This window comes from Clavelina lepadiformis, chromosome 4, assembly GCF_947623445.1.
Source record: "Clavelina lepadiformis chromosome 4, kaClaLepa1.1, whole genome shotgun sequence".
Lineage (NCBI taxonomy): Eukaryota > Metazoa > Chordata > Ascidiacea > Aplousobranchia > Clavelinidae > Clavelina > Clavelina lepadiformis.
Window position 1 is genome coordinate 2,372,391 of NC_135243.1, and position 18,877 is coordinate 2,391,267.

The following is an 18,877-nucleotide window of genomic DNA, read 5'->3' on the forward strand; positions in this document are numbered from 1 at the left end:
TTACTTTTTGACAAGATAGCTCTGAACTCTTAAGACCATTTTAACGCACTGTTTCCTAGACTGCGTATAGCACGGGTCTAGATTGTCGCTACAAGGGAGTGTTAGCGGGCAGGGTTGCCATACGTCCAGATTTCCCCGGACATGTCCGGAATTTTAGTGTTCAAACTGCGTCCGGGGGGAAATGCTAAAATATGCTTAAATGTCCAGAAATTTTTTTAATTGTTTGTTGCATTACGGGTAATAATTGCATTGTTACGCCATAAACGACAATAGAGCGCTCTATTTGGGATACAATGATACATGGATGAGTGGAGCTAGGCTAGTAGCTGAAGGCCTTATATCTTGGTCGATATTGAAAAATTTAGAGCATGTCTGAAACGATAAGAGCATATATTCACTGAAGAAAATTATAAAGCAGTGAAAGCAGTAGAAAAATAGCTCAACAAGAAGTCTGTTGCAGACCCAATTCACTAGGCCCATTAGCCTAGTGAATTCACAAAAATATGTTCAAAAATCCACTCCGGTATACGATTGATAGGCAAAGCATGGTATTGTGACGTCATATTGACAGACAATGTGTTCATACCTCATTTTAAAAACCGCTAGTGGGCACTACAGAGTGTCCGGATTTTAGTTCACGAAAACATGGTAACCCTATGTTAACAGGTTTAATGCGTTTAATAGGTTGGCGATATGGCGCGCACCGGCTTTCTTATATCCTGTTGGTGAATCAGTCGCCCACCACTTACCGGCAAACTGTGGTCGTACGAACTGGAATATAAGTATTTTAGCTTCAGTGAATCCTGGATCTATTCTTGTCAGTACCATAATTATGTTTCACCATTTTTAATATAGTGAACGACATAATACAATATTGTGACGACAAAGTGAGTGAACGACATAATACACTACTAACTTCGAACAACATTTAACCTTAAAAATGTTTTACTTGTCAGTTAATACAGTTCATCATATATAGCCTATACATGATGAACTATACAGTATAGCCTATACCACGTGTAAGACCTAATGCCAGCTAAGTGCCAGTGCTAAGTGATACTTGGAACCAGGCTTAAATTTTCTTAAGAGGTTCACAACAAAAGTGTGTAGTTTTAATCTAATAAGTGCGTAGCACTCAGTACACATGCCTACATTAGTTTAGATATTTTCTGCAAAAGATGTTCTTCAGGGGGCCCGATGAGAAGCCAAAAAAATGAATTTTTAAGCTCTTATTAATGCCGAAATTTGCTGAACAGCGCCGTCACGCGAAGATGGCATAAGCACAGCATAAGTCGTTTGATGCACTGATGCCCACAAGGTGTATAAAGTTTGTGGATAAAATTGCTGGAAGAGCTTTGATTGGAATAATCACTCGACAAAATTAAAGCAACTTAAAAAATTGAATTAAAAAAACAAAATACGTTCTTATAAAAACACACATATATATATACGTATATACAAAGACCTGCGGAAGGGATACGTTAAATATACATTGCAATCCTGCCAATAAATCTTGATTTTCAAAACTTGGATTGTAATTTTGTACAATTAAGTCATATTTATTTTATAAACCACGATTTCTGAGCGTCTAGTTGTGAGCTTCTTCTTGCAAACGAGAACTTGTCAAGTCTATAACTATGAAAGAGGTCGTTTGCGTCGTCTTTGTTCCGGTTTAGGCTTTTCATTTAAAACGAAACTTCTTCGGACCAAATATATAATAGAATATAATAACATATAATATTTCACAATAGTGAATGTAAGTCTCTGCAGACTTTGACTTGCAAAGGATTGTACAAAACCATTCGCATCATGAATGGATGTGAAGGATTAATTATTATTACACGGAGTAGGCTATAAATTTACTTCCAACGCTGCGGTTGAACGTACCGTCGGTTTGATCGCAGCATTCTTGGTCAACTTGCAAAAGGCGAGTGATGTCTATTTCTTGCTGTTTCGACGTACTGGTAAACCTGGTTTAATTTGCATAGACTATCTTCTAACTGCACAGTTGCACGCAAGCCATTGAGTTTACACGTGTACTCCACGAAATAGATATGGTTGCGATAAAGCGATGGTGGAGCGAACGAGGTCTCTCGGAAACGTTCAGTTCTTCTACTATTCAGCATCAGCTGCTGGAGCAGCACAGTTAGTCCCGGGTTGAGCGAGTGATCAACTACTTCGACGACTGCAAACGTCACAAAGATCGCTCAGTCAGATTTGGGAGGTCTCAACATCCGGATGACGACAAAGCCCTCTCATTGAAAGATTAACTGAGAGCCAGCTGGTTCTACTGCGCACGTGCAAGATCTCTATGAGCTTTTATGAGGTTTGAAGGCGAGCGCTATATCAGTTTATTGGTTAATTTAAAAATTGTTTCGACAAAACTAATGGTGAGGAAGTTGTAGGTAAATATGCGGGTAATGGAAAAGTGTCTTGACGTAATTTGATGTAAATACCTTGTAAGGAAATGTTTGTTTATCGTTCCTTAGCCTGTAAGGACGACCACTTCAATTACAATGTTTGTCTGTTGAATTGTAGTCCTCGATAATGAAATGAGTCTCAGGTCGTTGTTTCGCTTCTCTTAATCTTAGAATCAATTGTACACCATGACAACTGTATAAACTGTTTATATTGTTTCTTGTTTAAACGATAACATTACATAAGACATTGTGACAGCTACATAATAAAGTCGACCACTTTGTATGGTTAACTTCGTAGACTGTCACGCATTGAACAACTATGAATAACAACACACGCAAAGCAGGCATGCACGACATTTTTGTCACGACTTAATACGATAAACAGAGAGTAATTGATTACGTAACGCAATGCTTTGCCGATTTCCGTAAACAAGAATTCTATGCAGCATTCGATTTGCAAGCAATTTTATATTATCATCACAACCTCATCAACATTAAAATGTATTTGATTTTGTTTAAGCTCTACCAACTGGTCGACGAGTATCGGCAATGAATTTTGAGTAATTGTAATGTCGATGACGACAACGTAGGACAATAAATGAACATTGCAAAACATGGCCGATGGAGATGGAGATTGTTGCCAAACAGTCTGTCAAAGCACAACGTAAGTTCTATCAAAGTAGAACGAACTTTTACCTCAGCCGTTCGACCTTATTGTGCGCCTCGATGTTTGGCGCTTTACGAGACGCTTTGCTGCGAGGTACATTAAAGAATATCATCTAATTTACGGAGCTGTCGATCTGCATCTTAGAATGGGATTCCGGCAACCTCGAACTTCTTCGCCAGTCGAAGAAAAATGAACTCATGCAGAAGACTGAGATGAGAATGCCAAAGCAAGCGGCCGCCAGCAAAGACAAGATGGCCTGGAATTGTCGTCGCAAAACCAAAGGCATCTCTGTCACGACTTCAAAGGAGGAAGTCTTGATTCTTCAGCCCCGCGATGGATGTCTCTGGAGTTCTCAACCTGAAATCTTTGAATCTTACAAAAGCAAAAGTAACAATTAGTACGCATTCAGGATCTCGCCGAGTCTCGCTTTTCACTTTAACCGGCCATCGTGAAAAGGACGGGGTATAACTGCCAGTTTTTCGCTGCGCAAGAGAATCAACTTTCCTGGAGAGTTTTAATTTGCACCTCAATATGTTTATACCAAGTGCGTGTGCTCGCTAATGTTGCACGAATTTATAAATAATTACGCAACGTAGGCCTACGTAATCACGTAACGGAGAACCTGTCAAGAACGTTTGCTACAAATTACGTTATTACGCAACCTTCTTTTTTGGTAAATTTTATGCACACAAACCATCGTTAAATAGCTTTTTATCTGTATGCATTCTCTGTGTAAATGCTATTGAAATGCTACATCTGCACTCGGCTCTTTGCCCACTTTGCCGTTTTTCCAAGCCGGGTAATATAAGAAAACGATGTTGATGACGTGTCGTCATAACCGTCCTATCATAACAATTGATACAACCATAAACCGAGTATGAAAGTATGGCAGTGACACTGCTAAGCTGTTAAAGTGATATCAGACTGCACAAAACCCACGACAAATATTGCTTTCGCGTCTCATGCAAAAGTAGATCACGCACGACACGATCACACGGTCACACACGACATCACAAGGTTCTGACGTGCTGCTGTGCATTGTGTTGCGTATTAAGTTGTATCCTTTTCACCGTTTTGTTGTTGAATTAGTCTCAAAGGTATAATTTTTAGTCACTACATAAAATGATGTTCTTACAGCAGTCCTTAAACCTAGCGTTGCTTGTGCAAAAAAAGAGCGAAAAGCGAATAATTCCTAAAAGGGAGCGCGGGCGTGGTTCCGTTCCGTTCCGACATCGGGCATTTTCCCCCCTCTTCAACGCAATTCAAAATACGTCACTGCTTGCTAACCTGGTTGTCATAAAAACGGGGTGTAAAAAAGACGCAGTTTCTTTCCGAATCTCAGGAACGCATAACAGCGACTGTTTTCGTAAATTTCCAGCCGAACAACTCGTAGCGAAAGTTGCAGCAGGAAGCTAATCCCCTGATATAACTCTGTGTGTTTGATGTCTTACCCCAACTACACACCGTGCTGTTATTATTATTATTACTACTGTTATTTGTCTGCATCAAGTTGATAAATATTTTGGTAGCTTATATTTCTGTTAATCATTGGTTACAAGGTAGAGGCAGCATTCGAGACGGATGCTTTAGCCTACAAGCCATAGTACCAGCTTCATTAGATTTGAGCAGATATAAGCAATTTAGAGCTGAACTCTACAAAGCAATTAGCGATGATAAAATCCTATCTATAACGTTTGTGCATAAATGTGATGCTAAAAATATTGACACAAAACCAATTTCTGTCTTACAACAAATTTTATTTCCACAAAACTCACTCTGGATATTTCAAATCACAAAAAGTCAGCCAATCTAAAATATTACAGCAAATTCACCTTCAACATAATGCAGTGAATATTTATTTGAATAAACATGTCTAACAATTATAATTATGACATCACTTTTAGTTTATGTACAAATATAACTCAATTTTATCAATGGATTAGTAAATCTGTAGATGGCGCATCTGGTTGAGCGATCGCTCGATGTCGCAGAAGTCCGCGGTTCGAATCCCGGCCACGACGCAATTCTTTTTATAAAAGTGAATCGATGTGTGGAAGGAAATTTTATAAAAATTGAGTAAATAATGAATTTCTGTTTAAAAATGAAACCTACTTACCATTATTACGTCAGCAGTACTTGCGCGAAGTGAGATAGACGCCATCACCAACAATAACTTGCAACCGCTATAAATTAAAAATTTGGTTAAAAATTAAATTTCTGTGCAAAGTTCAAGTTGACACAAACATGACAAGATATAAAGAATACCGAGTCATGAAGCTGGTCAAGGGCGAGTTGAATTTTTTTTTTCTCGCTCGAATTTGGGGAGAATCTTCCAACTTCGAAGCAACCAAACATCCACAGATCTTCTTCAATTTTAGCGAAAAATTCTGGTCCTGGAATGTCTTTGATTATGTTGTGACTGATGTCCAACACTTTTACCTGCAGATGAAATGTTTGTAAACTACAACCTGGTGTATTGATGCAGCTAATATATTACTACATACAAGTTAATATTACCATTAATTGGTTAATAACTAACCAGCACCACTTGGTCAGATTTAGACCTAGCCTACTGGTCCAACACAAATTCTTTGTTTTTGAATTAAATAGAAATAATTTTGAGCGGCCAATTAAAACCGGTATCGAGTATTAGTTGTAGAAACAAATCCTGATAATAAGTTTGCAAAAATATTTTCAATTTTAATGAAATTGAAACTTTTCAGTTGACCCAAAATTAACCTGCACATGCCAGGCTAAAACTGATCCAACAAAATTTTGTCATTTTTTCATTAAAAAGAAAGAATTTTAAGCGACCAAGTTTATCGCAGATTCCACATTCCTTGTAGATTCAAGTAATCACTAAACCGTCGCAAAATTATTCTGCAATTTTATATAAATTAGCACAAAATATCCGACCTACACTGCCCAGTAATCTCAACAAACTGCCTTGAAAAATATCTTCGTACTAGCGATTATGACGTCATAAGAACAAATGTAAACAATTCATTATGACGTCATATGCTGTTGTAAGCAAACGATAAAAAGTTGAATAAATCGTCAAACCTTTCCAGGCATGTCAGAGATCGCTGAAATTAATCTTTCCACATCATCAGGGGAAAAGCAGCTGTCCAGACAAAGCTTCTTCAGCTTATTTCGTTGTTTTTTTAAAACGTCACAAAAGATCGCGGCTTCCGATGATGACAATTTCAATGGATTCAGATCTAGCTCTGTTGGAAAGCGCAGTGACGCCATATTGAAGAGTTCCATGTCGCTGGATTCGTTTAATTCGCATAAAAGCGAAATATATCTGCGTTGGTCCTCACCTAAACAAACATAATAGTTACTTATTTACCGGTTGTAATTCGCCGCGTTATAGAAATAAATTTAAGACGGAAATTTTTCATGTTTAAGCGACAAAGTCAAGTTGAAAGCGAAAACTTACTTTTCTTTAAATTATCTGTTTGGGACGAATTAAAAAAAAGAAGCAGTCATTTTAAACTGAAGATAAACTTAATGCAACAACCAGAATTGATCTAAATGACATGTGGCCTATTTAGCCGGTAAATATTTTCACCAGAATTACCGGCAGCCTACTAAGCTAGGCTCTGTACACTAGCACTGGCAATATGTTTGCAATAGGCATGTAAATTACAAAACTTACTTTTACTTGGCCTAGTAGGCTGCTGTACTAATCTACCAGTGATTATGTGGAAATATTTCCCGGCTAAATAGGCTACATGTCATTTCAATCAAGTTTCACAAACTATTATCACACAAATATTTTCACAGCATCACCAGTCTGCCAGCAGCCTTACTGTACTAGGCCAAGTAAAGATAAGTTTTGAAGTTCAACATCAATGTATGTTATGCTGCACATAATGCATGTCTATGGCAAATAATACATAACATGCTTCTGCAGATTATTCATTTACTCGCAGATTTAGGACAAAGTCAGAAAATAAACTTACGTGACCAATCTGTGAACTGCATTTTCTCAAATCGTACCAGCTGTGACTTTAGTGCTTTTATCCAAATCCTCCTCTTCTCAGCAACATCTGGAAATAAAATGTTATCAAGCTTAATACTGACAGGTGACAAATAGATAGTCTAGGCCTATACACAGGGTTGCCATCAGTCTCAACTCAAAAATAAGGACGACTAGAAAATGAACGAGGAATACCACCTTAAACAGTGTACAACAAGAGAAAGCAACCAATGTTCCTAAAAAAAAAAAAAAAAAGCAAGACACTATCTGCATGTTCATAATTTTGGTATCTCTTTGGTACAAAATGGTATCGTAAAGGTGACAAAATGCCCAAAATAAGGACAAAAGTGCCCACCTCCGCCCTAAAAATAAGGACGAAAGTGAAAATAAGGACATTTCTTAGAAATAAGGACAAACATATTTTCTAAGACACGGACCTTTAAAATAAGGACAAATCTTATAAATAAGGACGGTATGGCAACCCTGCCTATACAAAATAGCTTGCAAGTAACTGTAGGCTAGAATGCAGTGAAATGTACTAAATAAAACTATTGCCAATTTTTTTGCATATAAGCCTACTTGCTGATTTGCTAAATTTGCATTTTTTTAACTGACTGGATGCCATTTACTGAAGTTGCATTTTTGATTTACCAAACTGTGCGAATGGCTGCTCATAAAACAGACAACTATTTTATCGTTTTGCTGCTGATTACTAACGTTCTAAAACAATATTTTCATACAAATTTGATAAAGTGTAGTTTCCGAAATAGGCACAGTATATATAATGTTGAAAACAAAAAATTGGTTGTAGTAATATTTTAAGACTGCATGTTAAGAGCAGTTGCTAGAGGATCTTTTATTTTATAACGGTTATGTATTACAATGCATTGTTTTAAATAATATGCAAACTGTGCATGACACCGTTTTATTATAAAGTACATGGATCTCGAACAGTCAGAGGTGGGCACTCAGTACGTAGAAAGTACCATCGGCAAAACATGTACCAACGGTTCCGGTATTTGGTACTATTTCAAAAAAGTAGTCCGGTACTTTGCCAGTACTGGGTACCAAACTACTTTTCGTACAGTGGATCATGTTACAAGTGCAACTTTTGCTGATATTATGGCCCCGCTAAAGGTTACTTCAGGTCAAAAACAATGTGAACTCACTCTATGCCGCTTTATTAGACATTTGTAGATTAAAAAAGAGCAAAAAACACTAAAATTGAAATCAAGTTTCAATTAAAATGAAATTTTAAAAAGCAAACTTCTGAAAACCTTGAAGTAATCATTTTAGAAGTACCAAGCACTGGGACGAACTTAAATTTCTAGAAAAAAGTAATTCAGTGCAGGGATTCTGTACTGTTCTCTAAAAGTACCGATGATATGGGTACTGAATAAAGTACCGCAATAAAATAATTTGGTACTATAGTACTGCTGTACTGCTCACCTCTGAGAACTGTACTAAGTCTTGCTCAATAACCGATGTTTGATTGGTGGGGAATCATCTCTGAGGTCGTGTAAAAACTATCTTCTAAAACCATGATAGCAAAGAGAAATGAACGAAATTATTACACTGCATGTTAATGCAGTAGACTTCGCTTATTATGACTCTCTTTGGACCAAACCATTCTGGTCACAACATTGGAATAGTCATAATAACCAAAGCTGCAAGCCTGATACAGCACCACACACTAAGCAGTATCGACACAGTCGGAAACAAATTGACTAAACTTTCTAAAATCTCATACATTTCTTGAATGATGCGAAAGAAAACTCACATGGCACAATCATTCATGTCACATTGCATAATTGACAAAGAAACATTGGGTGAATAAAATTGAAAAAGTGGTCGTAATACTCAAACACAGGTCATAGTAAACAGAGACATTTGTATGGCAAAATTTGGGACTATATCATCACGGTCATATAAAGCGGGTTGTCATATTAAAGCCGACTTTATTGCATATAAATGTGTAGACAGTGTAGCACACCATATGGTGGCTATCATTTTTTTACATGAGTTGGTAGGGGTGGCCAGTGTAAAATAACATAAGTGTTAGCCTAAACCATATTTCAGCTATATTAATTTCTGTTGGCGGAGAAACTAAACAGAAACAGGTTTTGCTTGCTTTCGTAGTAGTACTGTAATTGCTTTTGTAATAATAAGGAGAGGAGTACTGAATCAGTTTATGAGTATCAAAACCAAATTTTTGAAAAAACAATCGAAACATTGCGACCAAACCATGTATTATAGTATTATACAGATGAATAACAGTGCGTATGCTCCAAATTAGTTTATTCTAATTTTCTGCTAGTATGTTTAGTTGTGATTTTCAGTGTCAAAATACTTGTATATAGCAAAATAGCAATATAAATGATTTCCTGTTGTGACACAAAAACTTGTAAATTATTATTTAATTTGCAATGCTTTTTCTCTATTTTACATTTAATGAAATTTATATTCTTAGAATGACAACTCATTCGCAAAACAGCCACTGAAGTATTCTTCCACAATCTGCACTCAACCTCAGAGACATGCTCAACAAACACGATGTCTATAGTAAGGTGCAACCATACCACAAACATCACAAGCATTTGTGTGACGTGAAGACCACCTTGTGCTGCTAGAAAAATGCTATCAAACTGCAACAGACCTGAGTGAACTGTGTGTCAAACCAAAACCGATGAAAATCAACCGGCTTATACCACCAGTTACAATTCTGAAACTGATCAATAGTCAACCCAAAAGTCAACCACTGACTCTTACTCCAGTAACAACTACAGAGTGATCACATGATTTGGCAATGGACATTGTTTATATTACTGTAACAATGTTAATCATTGCCCTTTAAAACAGAGTAAACATTGTATACTTGGCAGCATTTGCCACAATGAGACACTGACAAAAGAAACATTTCATACTACAAGTACATGTATATTTATTGTCAGGGCTGGTCTTAGGCCATTGTCAGTGATTTAACCAACTTGGGCTACATGCTGCTTAGTACCAAAACAGAAATAGTAACAAAACAGAAATCGCAGATCACAGTGTTCTCAATTTGTTCTCGAAGTGTTATTATCGATCTTATTATTTAACTTTTTTTCGAAAGAGAATGTGAACTTGGTGAAAACATATCACAAAGCAAAGCTTTGATGAGAGCTGATTTGCAAAGAGTTTATATTTGGTTAACGTTGTTATGAATATTATTACATTAAGTTATTTCAAATTGGAAAAAAATGCCCACTATCAGTTCTTGCATTGGGTTCATGCTTAGTAAGGCCTGTTTTGTATACAATACAACACAAAAATGACATTTATGGACTGGCTGTGTTGAATGATGTGGAAATGACAATGCACAAATTACAGTTAATGCCACGGCACTTACAAGCAATGTGCGAAAATAAATGTACCCAATATTGAGCTTTATCCCACCCAAATAGATATGTGTAAATCTATTCATTCAAGTAATGTAGAAAATGTTGTATCAGTGTTTGAGTAGAAATTGTAATACAGTTAAAGCTCATTAACTTGACTTCATTTGAATGGAGATTCAAATAATTTAAGGAAACTTAACCTAATAAAATTCATGTAAACTAGTTATAGTGACTGAAGTGTTCTTTTTGTTTCCCAGAGCATAGTTAGCACTAATTATCTCAACATTAGTGAAAAAATTGTTATCAGTAGAAATAAACATAAACACCATAGTGATTTATTTATTTGATTCAGTAATGGGTTATTACAAGCTAGAAATATAGCCTGTTCATCCAAAGTTATCTAACTCAATGCCTTTTCAACTCAAAGATATGATTTTAACTTTAGCGTATCACATTTAAGAGCTTCAGCTGATAGTTATACTCAATATATGCAACAACAAATGGAAACAACTGTTATGAGAACAATTTAAGAAATGCTAAGTGAGACAAAGGCAGTTCTAGAGCTCCACAAGGCTAGTGCACTAAGCCAAGCATATCAGACTTAAACAGATATAGCAGTAGCACAGCAACAAGCATGGGTAATATATCTAATGACATCATCATGCTGTGTAATACTTCCACAAGAACAAATCTCTCTTTTATCACATCTAATTTATAAAAAAGACTCATTGTAAAAGATGATAAATGAAGGCAACTATTATCCTCCAGTCATGTGTTTATGGTTAATTACAGCCAATTTTACCAGCCTATGATAACTGGAAGTAAGTTAATTGGTCATTTTACTTTGTGTTAAATGTTAACCACTTTTCGATGAACATTATTATGCAGTTGTGTTTAAGTTCTTGGACCTAAAAAAACAATGTCCATAAAAGCTTTTGTAAAATATGAGCAGAGCTTTCACATTGGAACATTTCTGAAAGCAGTAACCCAGGAACTTTAGCTTGACGGTTATAACATCTATTATAAATTCAAGTTTTGCAATTTGTTAGACGGTAGTGTGCTAAAATTTACAGTCACCTAAATTGTGGGCAAAGACAAAGCAAGGCAAAAATTGATGTTCAATGATGATTAAAAAGAATGGCAATGGCAAAAATGATTAAAAATGGCAAAAATGATTAAAAAGGATCGTAAATGTAGTTCTGTAGTTGCAAATTACACGACAATTTGTTTACCCGTAGCTTATACGTAGGCCAACTACTGCACTAAAACTTGTCAGAAAATTATTCATATTTTGTTTTACATCCTACTAAATTCTTTAGCCTGCTATGTTTCTTATGCACTGAAACATGCCGTAATATTCGGCAACTTTTCTTGGAATATTACTAAGTTTTAGTCAGACATAAAACGTAAGTTTTCACACATATGCTTATTACTGGTACTTTACCGCAAGTTTTGGCTTTAGCATTACCCTTGTTCTACGGTGATGACGGGATAATTCAGACGCCACATAATCTTCATACCTCATTAACTGTAATAGTGTCCATCTTAACTTCGCAACGTTTACTTTTAGAGTATAACTAAAATTTTAAACAGTTGTGCAAGTGGCAGTTACAGTTAACTTCATCAATTGCAGGTCTGGATCAGTTTGATACAAAATGACAACAATGAATCGATCACGTGACTTTGTTGTTATTTTGATTATTTTCTCCGTAACCATTAGAGACGATGTTTCCACCAAACCTTTGCAAGTTTTAATAAATCCTTTGCTATATGCTTCGTAGTACTTTAGGATTGATTTATAATGAAAATAAAATTATTAAAATGAGCATTTATCTTGTATTCGATACCATTTGAAATAAAATGTTATTTTTTGCCATTATATTATTGTGATGCACGTTTTAGCCTGCGAGGCAACATTTGCCCGTTTTATTTGTGGTAATTATCATCGTAATTGTTTATGTCTTTGCGACCACCTACGTCGGCACAATTTTTCGTCCCTCATATTTAAGGCTTAAAATAAAACGAAAAACATGTGATTGAAGGGATACGTTATTGTAGTGTTATTGTGGAAATTGAAGTTACAGGGATGTGAATTCAATGAACATCATATTGACAAAGCTTGTCATGTTGGAGCGAGTGCAATAATATCATGACCCTTGCAACGGAATACTTCATCACCGATAGATACGAAACTCATCCAATTTAGCGAGAAAAACACAAGCTATAACTTTATAACGATGAACATAAACGTAACTCAAAGTAAATAAAACTTGCAATCGTAGCTTATAAATTCTTGTACCAAGTCCTATACAATTTGGCACTGCTCTACATAATACAGAGTTTCTGGTACCGTTGAGCGTTGGTACTTTTGAAAACTGTACCAAATCACTCTGCAAAAGCATTTGCAAAGTACTGTAACAAGAACATAACGGTACAAACCGGATGATGAGGATGCCTTCTTATATGCCTGCTGTTCTGTAGACCTAGTTGAAAGTAAGGCTGATGACTGATGTTCTGGAGATGATATCTTCTCCTCTGCTGGCTTTTGTGTAAGTGAAATCTGCTCCTCTACCTGGTCATCTTGTCTGAATAAGTTATAATTGCCTTTGTCTCTTTCATGTCTAATATGAGCTCGTTTATAGAACAGCAAAAACTTTTTAAACTTTACCTGTTAAGGCAGCAAAAACAGTGAGATAACAAGCACGAGCGGTCTCCCTGCTCGTGTCCAGATGTGGCAATCTTGCTGATGCTGGAATCTGCAAAAAATATATCGTTTGATCTGTTCATGTTTAGAAAATATTTGCATATTGGCAAAACGTTTACAGAAATAGGTATTTGCATATAGAACACTTTGCGTAAAAAAACCTTTTTTGATGTCTACTGTATGATCAAACGGCACATAATTATAGCTCCAAGAATCGAAAACAAGATATAAGGGACTGAAAGAAAATTGATGAAAACCTGAAAACATTTACAGTCACTAACGCATGGGTTTGTAAAAGGCACCCTTGGCCCAATGAACCCACCCGGTCGTTAAGTAATAGTAAAGTAAAGATCGTTAAGTGAGTGCAATAATAGAAAAAATGTCGAGTGTTACACCGGAAGCTTGTTTTTTATGAATAGCGCTTTAATAAAGAAACTGCTTCTTGAACAGGAACAAATTATTACAACAACTTTTATTTTTGTCGGACATTTCCTTCCTGCATATCACGGCAAGTTGTCTTATGGAAGCATAATTAAACAAACAGCACAAATGGTAAAACCACGATGTTTGTATATTATCAGGTTTTTTGTGAAAACGATTCAACAAAATGTGCAACATGTTTCACATCTTCGTTCTTATTAATTATGTTTTTCATAAATTTGTGCATAATCTAAAAAAAACATTATGGTACAAACCGGATGATTCCATCTCCTCTGCCTGCTGTTCTGTAGACCTAGGCGAAAGTAAGGATGATGACTGGTATTCTGGAGATGATATCTTCTCCTCTGCTGGCTCTTGTGGAAGTGAAATCTGCTCCTCTACTTGCACATCTTGTCTGAATAAGTCATAATTGCTTTTTTCTCTTTCTTGCCTAGTATGAGACCGCTTATAGAACAACAAAAACGTTTTCAACTTCACCTGTTGAAAGGAAGCGAGGTCAAGCACGAGCGTTCTGGTTGATCGTGTCCAGTTGAAGCAATCTTGCTGATGCTGGAATCTGAAGAAAAGTTGATATTTTACAATGATCATGTTTGAATAATCTTAATAGTAAATCATATCTCAAAATGCACATTCTCACTATCCTGAAAATACCTTTCATCATATCTATGAGCAGACCGCAAACAAATCTCCTAATAACAGACCACTTCTCGTCGGAAAATAGCTCGTTTGAAACAAGTTGTTTAAACTTATCCATGGGCAACTCATTAACGATGAACTTAGCGGTGAAAAACTCCTGATACAGCTGGTGGGCGAAGTAATACTTCACGTGGCCATCAAACACGCGGCTGACTGCCGCAAAATGGGCGTAAATGCCGACGACGATATCTTGTATCTCGTCTGGTTCAAGCTCCACTTCTGTGAGATCCTCTCGTGTGATGACAACTGAAGACCTCATGGTGATTTTGTAGGCCAATTCACTGAGCTGCAACACAAAACAAATAATAATATGATCTTGTTCATTCTCACTATTTTAGGCAAACAGAAGCATGTTCAGTTCTCTCACCTGCTTTACTAGTAAAGTGATGTCTTGGTGTTTTGTATTGTCACTGCATCTGAGGTTCTCCAAAACTGTGACAAAAACTCGCGTTGTGGTGCTGATTTTTCCAATTTGTGTTGTAGGAGCCAAACCTGCTGCTATAACTAACTGAAGCAACAGCGGGTTGAAACAAAGTGCAAACACAATTTTAGCATTTCGGGAAAGATCATTCCAAAGCTTGTCGGCAGAAGCACCAGCATAAAAATAAAACAGTTCCTTCATACCGTCAAGGGGCAGATCACCAAGTAAGATTGTAGAGTCTGGACGTAGTGGAGCAGGAAGCGTGATAATGCTGTGGGGCCTGGAGGTAAAGATGAGCTTAATGTCTGGAAGGAAATGTTTATTGCATAAGTTGGCAATAAGAATCGGTACACTTTGCGGAGTATCATAGTCCACTTTCGGTACTTTGTCTTGAAATGACCACTCCGCCTGATCCAGACCATCAAAGAGTAGAAGACAGCTTTTCTGATTTTCTTTGATCCACTCCCATGCATCCTCTCGAGTGGTTTCGTCTAAATCCAGATAAATGTTATCCATTATTAGCTTCCGGAAACTGACCTCTTTGCCAACTGGCATCTCCATAAATTTGTAATAAAGACATTTGTATTTTTCTGTTTTGGCTAATCTTTTGGACAAAGTCGTCTTTCCGGATCCGGGGTAACCTATGAATGCTGTAAAGCGATTGTTGGACTTCAGCAATTCCTCAAATTCAATGTCCTCATCCCGCTTAAGTGTATCAGGTTCACGAGTTGAAGCGGCAAAAGTTTCATGTTCTGGAACTGCCTGTCCACGGAAATAAGATACTTTAGTGTACTTTGGATGGACAATTGGAATATCTGCTACTGAGACGTCGATTCCGGCTTGTAGACGAATGTCATTTTCACGGTGTTTATTTTGCTCTTGCAAAACTTTTCCAATGGCTTCCTCTCGCTTTCCGAGTTTTCGGTGGTCTGATAAGAATACAGACCTTTAAAGCAAGAATATTTAAAAAGGAAACTGCATAAGGTTATATATATATTTATAAATCGTAACAGTTGCAGAACGCACTTGTAGTTTCCTCAGCAACTGCAACATATAAAACAAACATTAATGGTCCATTAAATACATCGTTGTATATACTAACCTGCTTTATTTGCCTCCAAACATTTCGTGATTTGCTGTTGCTCATTGAGATGATCTATGGGACAGGTAAATTATGTAAGGAAAGGAGTTATGTATCGTTGAAAGGAAAACTGTTCTTAGGAGATATTTTGGTTTTGGTTCCAAACCCAAATAAATACAAGCCATAACAGTGCCAAAATGCAAAAGCCTTGACTAAAAGTTTAAATCGATCCATATATAATCGGTGTTATGCACAGCTGCACTCTGTTATAAAACGATAGTATGATAATAATAACAGCAGTTTGCTTTTAACAAAAATTTGGTTTAGCAAATTAAAGTTGTGATGAAAAATCGAACACGCAATAATTACAAATTGTGTCAGCAGTTTTGTAAAATTTCCAATTAATATTTCTGGAGGTAGCAGAAGATAAAAGCATAAAAACTAACAGTAAGTAAAATAAAAAGAACTAATAACTAATAATAACAACATCTGTTATTATTTTAATGATAAAATGTTGTGGTAATTACTATTTCAACTTATGAGTTTAATTACCTATTTCTTGGATAAGCTTTTCAAAGTTATTCTCAAATGATTCTTTGCTAAAATCGTAGTAGAGTTTTCCCGACACCAAAAGAGCTTTTGATAAAAATTTTAAAAATATAAATGTTAATTTGTGGTGAAAGTTGGTGATAAAAATTAATTCAGTGAAGAATATCCAAAGATAAAAATAGAAAAAAAAACATAAACTTACATAAATGATTAGTTAAAGCAAAAGCAGAATATATAGCACTCTTAAAGTTAACATTGATTTATCGCCACAAACTTTCGTATACTTGAGTTTGCGTCTTCTGGTGTAACAATTATGATTAATAATGAAAATAACAATACTAAATATAATGTTACCATTCAAACCTTAAGCAACATCCCATTTTGTGACGTAGAAATCAATTTAAAAAAATCAACGAGTCATAGGCATAAAAATGCGTTGAAAACAACCAAGCACAAATGAAAAGTATAATAAAAATGGATACCTGTCCAGCCTTCCATTTTATAATTGTCTTGGGTGATAATGGGTATTATACGTTTTCCCTTGTCAGCGGCAAGTTTGCCTTCCCTTCCGCAGTTTTTACTGAGTTTATAATTTTCAGACAGAAACATGAGGACCAAGTAAGCGTTGTCAACGGCTTCATACATTCTGTCATAAATGTCACCTCTGATCTCGTCTTTATCAATCCACACTTTGTAACCAGCGGCAGAGAGTTCATCGGATATCTGCAAAAGTGCAAACAAATTAAACTAGATTGTTAAGTTAAGTTTGTAAGTAGCTAATTGGCAAGTCTTCTAGTTTCGTAATCTTTCTAAAACCAACAAGCGGTTTCGGTTATTAGTAATTTGCAAAATAAATCTAAGACGAAAACAGAAGAGCGCCTTTTATAATATTCCACATCATCTAAATGATGTTTTTGCTGAAATTTAGGTTATGTGTATGAAACAAAAGTTTCTTTCTGACCATAGCAAAAATTTTTAAATTAAGATACAGCGAAAGTGAAGAACGAAACTATGTATTTACCAAAAGACAAAGTTTGAATTTGGAGTTTTAAACATTTTTTGATTATTATTTCTATTAACATTTCGTGTACTTCGTTAAAACATGTATACTGAGAATATAAAATCTATTTACAAACCTTATGAGCGAGATCCTTTGAATCATTCCAGTTATAACTGATCATTATATGCTGGTTGCCTTTGTTGTTATCCTGGTGTTGACTGGCCCCAGCTCCACAAGGTGAATTTGTTGCTTGTGGATTATTAGGTTCTGAAATAAGATGTAATACTTAAGCAAAGATGCATGGGTCTTGTACCGTTGTTGGAGAAGAGAAACGCGAAGCACTTAAACAAGTAGCGACCCATGTAAAATAATTCAAGAAGTGATAAGATGAAAGAAAAAAAATGTGATACGATAATGAAAAACAATAAGCATTTTATAAGAAAACGTTGTACAGTCTTATACTGCTTACCTAAAGAGTTTATTTTTTTCTCTTTAACTTGTGTCGAATTTACATTTTTTAAATCACTGACATCCTTTTGCTTATATTCTCTGTTGTCTTGGTATTGTCTTTGATCGTGATGTTGGTATTGTCTTTCATCGTGGTGGTAAATTTTAGGAGCATATTTAATCATGACTGGCCCTGATTTGGGGTAAAAGTTAAGATTTTCATCTATAGAAAGGCATGACAATAATATGGAAACATAATTTGATAAATGCAACTAATAGGCTTTATCTTAAGTATTTAAAAACAATTGTATGCCTACGTATTCAGCGAAACATATTCATAAAACTTACCAACTCTACTTTCAGCCACTCTGCTTGCAAGCTCAATCAACCCTGGATCGATTCTACCTATAACACTCTGAGAAGCTTCAGCATTTTCCATTGTTTGCAATACTTGATTTCCTGCATCTGCAGGCCCTGGATTTAAAGCAAAGGAAAAATCAAACAAAATTTATTTGCTATCAAATTTAAAGGAAAACATCAAAATATTTATTATTAATTACAGCAAAGAAAAAAACTTAATCGTTTTAATCTCAGATTACTCACCATGAGGCATCCCCTCTTGCATTGCAACAGCAGGTGATGTTCCAGGTTGTTCATCACTTTCACCTGATGAGCTCTCTTCATTGTTATCAGGTTGTACAAGTTGAGGTTTATCTTCGGTCAATCTTTGCTCTTCTGGCTTCGACATACTTTAACGTTGCAGTAATTATCTTAGCTTATGTTTTATACCTGGTCAAATTGTCGATGACGTGAAATAATTATCTTAGCTTTTGTTATATACACTTAGTAAAAATTAATTTGATGACGTAAAAGTTTTCCAAAAAATGCAGTAACTGAGCTTTAAATTTTAACGAAATTAACAAAATTCGAAGTGTTTTTATAATAACATGATCTCGGTTCCTTGCTAGTCTACCAACTTTTAAGAAAGGAAATGTCTTGAAATTTAATTATTAAATGTTGTTGTAGGTAACCAGACCACATTGTTCTACACCTGCTGACACAGGATGGTGTTCAACTTTAACAATAATT

General features: G+C 35.8%; 1 protein-coding gene and 1 long non-coding RNA gene across 2 annotated transcripts in view; one reads left to right on the forward strand and one right to left on the reverse strand.

Moving 5' to 3' along the window:
• Window positions 1-18,877, forward strand: part of LOC143453429 (uncharacterized) — a 195,784-nt gene that overhangs the window by 113,657 nt on the left and 63,250 nt on the right. The window lies entirely within an intron of this gene.
• On the reverse strand, window positions 12,835-18,536 carry LOC143451663 (uncharacterized). The gene is made up of 14 exons (XM_076952370.1): window positions 18,392-18,536; window positions 18,137-18,262; window positions 17,811-18,011; window positions 17,478-17,608; window positions 16,824-17,064; window positions 16,345-16,428; window positions 15,814-15,867; window positions 14,658-15,640; window positions 14,246-14,576; window positions 14,072-14,150; window positions 13,849-13,988; window positions 13,118-13,205; window positions 12,889-13,034; window positions 12,835-12,839 (listed from the first exon to the last, which is right to left on the reverse strand). The coding sequence occupies exons 1-14, from the start codon at window positions 18,534-18,536 to the stop codon at window positions 12,835-12,837; spliced, it is 2,754 nt and encodes a 917-aa protein (XP_076808485.1).

Bases quoted from the DNA above. Each gene is read 5' to 3' on its own strand.
- LOC143451663 (XM_076952370.1), bottom strand. From the start codon at position 18,536: ATGTCGAAGCCAGAAGAGCAAAGATTGACCGAAGATAAACCTCAACTT. The intron at 16,429-16,823 runs GTATCCATTTTT...TTTTATCAAAAG, and splicing joins TAAAATGGAAGGCTGGACAG to CTCTTTTGGTGTCGGGAAAA. The intron at 14,577-14,657 runs GTGAGAGAACTG...TTTGTGTTGCAG, and splicing joins TCACTTTACTAGTAAAGCAG to CTCAGTGAATTGGCCTACAA.